At 38.2% G+C, this 7,334-nt stretch overlaps 1 protein-coding gene across 1 annotated transcript in view; it reads right to left on the bottom strand.

The window, feature by feature from the left end:
* The window catches only part of LOC107663803 (lysophosphatidylcholine acyltransferase 1-like), a 38,237-nt gene that overhangs the window by 12,100 nt on the left and 18,803 nt on the right, over positions 1-7,334 (bottom strand). The window contains exons 2-3 of the mRNA XM_016454149.1: positions 5,854-5,993; positions 3,325-3,539 (exon numbers count right to left, since the gene is read on the bottom strand). Of these exons, the coding sequence (XP_016309635.1) occupies positions 3,325-3,539; positions 5,854-5,993 (355 nt within the window). The remainder of the gene's footprint in view (positions 1-3,324; positions 3,540-5,853; positions 5,994-7,334) is intronic.

Genomic DNA, 7,334 nt, shown 5'->3' with positions numbered 1-7,334 from the left:
AGATAGTCCACTAATACTCTACTAACTGCTAGTTGACATGTAGTTGCAAAGTTACTTACTGTTAATAGAATGTCTAAAGTGGACTATCGAAATAAAGTGTTACCAAATATTTAAATACACCGCATCCTGAGAGCGGCTCCCTGATGCGGCAAAATTATACACAATATTAGAATGGTTAAAGGAGTGGACACGAAAATCGCGGGAGCGAAGCACATGTTGCGGGAGCAGGCGGCAATGGTCAGAGATTCAGCGGGATTCAGCAGATTTTTGTAGGTCCAAAAAGAGGACATGTCCGGGCATTTTAATTTAAACATGTTTAGCTTAGCTAGCTATCGGTATCTACCTGCTGCCATCAGAGCAAGTGTAATTACTGCATTCACACGCTCCTCGATGCTCTCATTTCCCCGAGTTGTGCTTTTAAGTCGGAATGTGAAAACAACATGGACACTCTCGTTACTACAAAGATGTTAGTCTTTTTACCATATGCTTTTTACAGTATAGAACATATTTTCTGCCTCATTCTGTGACAAGAAGCCAGATCAGATCACAAAAGGAAGCAGTTGTGGAGTAAACACTTTATAGTGTTCTCTTGTTGGGCAACAGGTTTAGAAACGCTTCTCATTGCAAGTCATTACGAGGGAAGTTTAGCTTTAGTAGGGTGACCATATTTTAGTTTAAATGCGGGAGCAGGCGGCAATGGTCAGAGATTCAGCGGGATTCAGCAGATTTTTGTAGGTCCAAAAAGAGGACATGTCCGGGCATTTTAATTTAAACATGTTTAGCTTAGCTAGCTATCGGTATCTACCTGCTGCCATCAGAGCAAGTGTAATTACTGCATTCACACGCTCCTCGATGCTCTCATTTCCCCGAGTTGTGCTTTTAAGTCGGAATGTGAAAACAACATGGACACTCTCGTTACTACAAAGATGTGTTGAATTTGTATTATTAGAGCTTTCCGACTTGCGTTCGTGAATTTTCTCAGTCGGGAAATTATTTTTCACTTGCGGTGCCGGTGATCCTTACGTCCGTTTCGGAGAACAAATATTTCAATCGATCGCTCAAGTATTTAAGTGGCACTGAAATGAGGCACCGAAATCTGCGTTCTGATTCGGTTCTAGTACATACCGGTTACATAGGTACCGGTGCCACATTGGTACCGGGTTTCGGTACCCAACCCTAATCGCCTCAATGCTGCATCATGAATAACTCGTCTAAACCGTGGTTAAATGTGACTAACTCTTCTACAGTTTGCAGTCTGCGGCATTTGTAATCTAAATGACTGGAGTTCATGCGAACGCTGTCATGTGAGCGGCTGCTGCCTGTCAGTCAGACTAATAAACCCTAAAACCATATGCACCACAGCTGCTTGAGCAAAACCAATAATAAGCTAGTAGTGTCTTCCCGAAAGAGGAGAGAAAGAGACCTGTGTGTTCGTTATTATGCAGCTGCAGCCGCGCATTTCTGACGAGATCCATCAATGTCGCATCAGCTCTCTCTCTCTCTCTCTCTCTCTAAATATATATATATATATATATATATATATATACACACATTTAAAAATCAACACTTTTATTCAGTAAGGATGCATTAAATTGTTCAAAAGTGACAGTACAGGCATTTCTAATGTTACAAAAAATTTCAATTTCAAATAAATGCTGTTCTTCTGAACTTTCTATTCATCTGTGAATCCTGAAAAAATAAATGTATCAGTTTCCACAAAGGGTTTTTAAGCTCAAGTTTAAGACCTTTTCTAAGACCGGCACAAATAAAATGAACACCATATGAGCGGGGTAGGACAATGTCTATAGTTAGTAACATATTAAACTGTAAATTGACTGTAAAAAGCATGATTTACAGTTCAGACACAGTTTTTCACCAAAAGAAAAAGTGTTATAAAATAATAAACTTCCCATTTCAGCCTTTACACCATTTTTAAGAAAATAGATTAGGCAAAGGCATAAATTATTATATTAATTTAAACAATTATTATCAATCATTATATTAATTAAATAACACATAAATATATTTTACTTATCTGTTTACATTTTTATAATGCATTATCTTCTTGTCAATCCACTAGTTCACATTTACAACTCCGCGTAAAAACATGGGTGGTTTCCACATTGGTCTGCACAAAAACAGCAGACGGGCTGATTAAAAATGCACATTAATTCTCTGCCAGCAGGTGGCGCTGTTAGCACGGCAGAAATACAGCGTTTCGCCGGTAACGGCAGCACTTTGTGCAGATCTCATGTTTATTCAATTAAATAAAATAAAGTATTTTGAAGTTTAATCGTCACATTAAGCTGTATCGCAATTCTTGCCTTTACCTCCCAAAATGTAAAACCTCTTGAAATCATAATTAAGACGTTCTTGTACCATTTAAGACTATTTATGACCTTAAATTTGATGCAACTAAATTTAAGACTTTTAAGGACTTGCGGAAACCCTGTCCACAAAAATATTGAGCAGCACAACTGTTTTCAACATTGATAATAATCAGAAATGTTTCTTGAAATGTTTCTGTTTTTACTGTATTTCTGATTAAATAAATGCAGCACTGGTGAGCAGAAGAGACTTCCTTAAAACACATTTATATGGGTCAAAGACGAAAAAGGGTTAAAGCATAAAAACAATAAGTGTAATACTGCTGTAAATTGTTGTTGTTTTCCAAAAAAAAAAAAAATAAAAATGATGTAATTTTGTTTTTCAGAGCAAAAAATAAATGTCATAGATTTTCCCCTGATTTACAGAAGAGACCCACTAAAATGTCATTCAGTGTAACAATCTTGTCAGGCATATTTACAACAAAAAGCAATTTATGACATATTAAAAGACTAATTACTTTCACCTCAAATACTAATAAGTTATAATTTTACATTTTTTAAATTTGCCACTATCCTAGGTTTTGCCCAATTGTCAGTAAGAATTTTTTACTCATTTAAAACACATCAAATTTAATATGCTCCCTTATTCTTTTATATATTTTAATATGTACACGTCAGAATAAGCATGTTGTTTGAATTTTTACATAAACATTGTGCTACACTGAATGACAATGTAACATTATTTCAACCAAATTTTGACATTTTATCCTCCAAAAAACTTATTTGAAAACTTAAAAGTAGACACTTTACTTACATTTAATGTGCTTTCTATGGACATATAATCACTTTTGTAAATGTATTTTGATGCGGACATCTTAACGTCTTTGACCCATATATATATAATGCTGTTTATAAATCGGCAACATTTTCAAAATGAGGAAAGAAGTGATGAAGATGATGAATGAATGAGAAGAGCAGAACAGAGCAGAGGACTTACTGCCCCACACCGGGATGTCTTTACTCTCCGCTTTCATCACGATAGAAGCCATGGTCATGGTGACGGGAATGGCGTCGAAGTAGGACGAGTGCGGGCCGAGGGTGAGGATGGCCGCTTCTGCGGGCAGAGCCTGTCTGCCCTTAATGCTGATCCAATGGAAACCGCCGGCAAACCACATGACCCGCATGATGGTCCTCAGCACCACGTCCACCAGCCTGCAGAAGAGCCAGCACATCCACCGTCAGTCAGACCACTGCGCTGGCTTTGTTTGATTAGTGCTTTCTGAGCCACATCTATGAGCCGCACCATTGAGAACAAATACAGAGGTTTTCACCAGATGACCTGAACAGCTATATCTGGAAAGAACTACTCCTACAACGATTAGGGTGAGTTAGTCACTGAATGCATCTAAATACATGTGTTTTTAAATCAGTGTAAACAAAATGAAAGATGACTCTGAGTGCAAACCATCTTTTTAGTGCCGAATGATTTGGGAAAACTGTCAGTGAAAAATGTCAGTGTTCGTGGGATTCTTTACACTGCAGATCTGCATTAATAAAGCATAACAACGAACAGAATGTGAGGAGCCGCTGAACGCTCAGGATCTGTTTCTCTCATCTCACAGCTCAGTGAGGTCGTGTGAGCTAATCAGCACTTATAAACACTGCTGGACGTAATATGCATCTTTAAAAGAGTGTTTAATTAGATGCTGGATCTACTGTGCAGAACGGGGTGTTTTCCAACGGGCATCTGGAAATAGACAGGACAACAGCGTGCATGTGTGTGTGTGTTTTCAGCATTGATAATAATCAGAAATGTTTCTCGAGCAGAAAATCAGCATATTAGAATGATTTCTGAAGATCATGTGACACTGAAGATGCTGAAAATTCAGCTTTGATCACGGAATTCAATTACATTTTTTATTTTTTGACATTTTTACTGTATTTTTGATCAAATAAATGCAGCTTTGGTGAGCAGAAGTCTTATTGACCCCAAACTTTTGAACCACAACATAATACTAATATTTAAGCAGACGTGTGTCACTCTAACGTGTTTAAATACAGATGTGAGAGCATTAATAGGCTTGCTCGAGATGCATCGGCGCTGCGCAGAACGATCGGCGTATGACATCAAAGTACCGTGATTCGATCTCGAACAAGCCTATTGTGTTTGCTGATGTGGACACAGCGACACACTCAAACGATGCTGTGAGTTTAAAGGGGTCATGAACTGAGAAATCAAAAATCCCTTGATCTTTTAAGAGGTCATAGTACTATAAAAACATCCCGTAAATTTCAGATCTCAAAACTTTCTCGTTAGTCTAAAAACGGCTTATATTGAAGCCAGTCTTCCAAAATGACAGCTTGTGTAATGTGCAACTTTATGACGTAATAGTGTGGATAAACCCCGACTCCACAGAAGATCAACGCCTGCTTCTACATCACTTTTTTAATGAAGATCCAGACCGCGTCAGTAAGAACTCGGTCCTTTGTTCACCTCATTTTACCACAGATTGATTTACAAACAAGACACAATTCGACAAGATTTTCAGAAAGATTGAAACTAAAAGCTGATGTTGTGCGACTATATTGGATCTGACAGTGATGCCGCACCTCACAAGTGTGAGGAACCGTTTTTATTACTTGCTCACTATTGCTGTGTCTGTTATTACAGATCATTTGATATGAACTGAGTATTTATGCGTTTTTAACCAAAGCGAAAACTATTTTAAAATATTAAAGGGCTCATTAAATCGAGAATCAAAATGTTCTTAAGAGGTTTCTCTGCAATAAAAACAAGCTTCAGAACTCAAAACTAACTCCCCAGTTTAAAATATGAATTATTCTTTTCTGAAACCCCAGGATTTGAAATCGGGGGAATTGTGACATCACGACTTTCCCTTTCTGAATAAATTGCTATAATCATTTATTAGTTCATCGTGGTGGCTGTTAAAATAAAAATGCAGGGAAAGTTTTCGAGAGAGTTCCACATGTAATGCTCATTTCATATGCAAAGATGCTACAGCCAATCACAGCAGTGGGCGTTTCCTTCAGATTCTACAATCCGCCACACCTATTCAAACAGAGCACTCTGATGAGGGGTCAAAACAGGACAGAAAATAACCTATTACTGCTAAAATATTATGTTTTTGATGTAAACATCTTGATAACATTATAAGTGGACCTCAGAACAGTACAAAATAAAAAAAGGCAGTTCACGACCCCTTTAAGGCAGGCCTCGTTTCTTCTATTTGCATCGGGTAGCAGAAACAGAAGCTGTTCTGCTGTGATTGTGCTGCGCTGCTCTCATACTGAACATCGGATCTCTCAGCAACTTCCTGACTTATGAAATAGAGGATCTGAAGTAAAATTCATCACCACAGACAAACTATAAACACTACAGCCAGATGAGTAATGGGAATATGGCAAGACGTGTTGTGAATCTGAGCGAGTAATAAAGGCTCTTTGTCTTGAGCGGTTCTCGCTGTAGTGTTACTGTCAGCTGAAGTGAAGCAGAGCAGCTCTTTACTTTCTCCATAAGCACTGCGGCTCCACCGCTGTCTCGGAGCGGCCCACCGAAGCGATGAAGGCAAATGGCCAGGCCAGCAGCATCATGAACGCCGCTATGAAAAGCCGGATGGGGAAGAGCGTCACCGTCATAAAACCGATCTGCAGAGAGAACACACACACAAAGCTTTTAAATAAACCATTTCTGCAGATCAGAGATGTGCATGTGTCCTGTTCAAAGCTCACGAGGGTCAAATCGACAGATCAGAGTTCATTACACAATCAATATAAAGTGAAACTTCCTCTCAGCAGTCTTGACAAACACAACCAGAGTCTAGCTTCCAGCAGACCAGCGGTAACCATCTGTTCACGTCTGCATTTACACTCATGCCACTGGCCAACGGTTCATCGTGAGGGTGGAAAATAATCATTCACAAATAAATTATGACTAATGAAACAACGTCATAACATCATAGGTGGATTTTAGGGGAAAAAGAAGGATTTAAAAATGAATCAAAACTGTGATGTGTCCCATTTAAGACACTTATTCAGTGCTCTTCAAATGTTAAACAAAGCATGCACAAAGAAATACACATCATGCCTGACCAAAGAAGAAAAAGGACACCGTTTGCTCCCAAGAATATTTAATAATTTATTAAATGTTAAAGAACATTTAATTGATTAATGCTTTTAATAACTTTTTCAAATGTTAAATGTTGATAGCATGCATATCCAAAAATTAATGTAAATCAGGTGACCAAAAAATATCATAAACAACGCACAAGAATGTCAGCAAAAATATTTCATAATTACTTAAATGTCAATCTATTAAATGTTCTTGGGATCAACAGTGCTGATCTTTTTGCATTTTTGGATAATTTCTTCATCTGACAGTCAGTCATTTAACAATAGGGTTGCAAAAAGGTGGAACATTTCCAGTAAATTTCGGTAATCTTTTCTGTTTCTTATAGCATTATAATTTTGTATTGTTTGTAGTGTGATCAACGTTTGCGTAAGTAGTAGACGTGTTAGGGAAGTAACACGTAACATTTTAATTCTATTTTGATTAAATGAACGAATTGACTCGAAAAAAGATTCGTTCATTTTGCTGAACGACACTCAAAGGTCCGAGTCGGTAAAATGATTCGAACTTCCCATCACTAGCACAAACGGCTCGATTAGTTCCGGGATTGATGAAGGCCCGCCTTCCGAAAAACGAATTGGTTAGCTGTCCCAGTGCGTTGTGATTGGCGGTGTTTCGTTACTGCCCCGCCCCTTGCCAAAGCAGCAAGTTCCGTCTGCTCCGGTGTAGATAAGGATGGCGTCAATATTGCCATATCAATTTGAACTGGACTCAGACCCAGAGAATATGGAGCAAGAGGATCGCGCAGAAGCTTTGCACGCACGGATATTGCAAGACATATTAGAGTGGTAACGCTATTGTTTTTTTGTTTTTTTTTGACTAAATCACATTTTAGATACGATGTCAACAACCGCTTAAAC

The sequence above is a fragment of the Sinocyclocheilus anshuiensis genome, unplaced genomic scaffold (genome assembly GCF_001515605.1).
Source record: "Sinocyclocheilus anshuiensis isolate Anshui unplaced genomic scaffold, SAMN03320099.WGS_v1.1 scaffold187, whole genome shotgun sequence".
Classification (NCBI taxonomy): domain Eukaryota; kingdom Metazoa; phylum Chordata; class Actinopteri; order Cypriniformes; family Cyprinidae; genus Sinocyclocheilus; species Sinocyclocheilus anshuiensis.
This window is presented reverse-complemented; position numbering and strand designations above follow the sequence as displayed.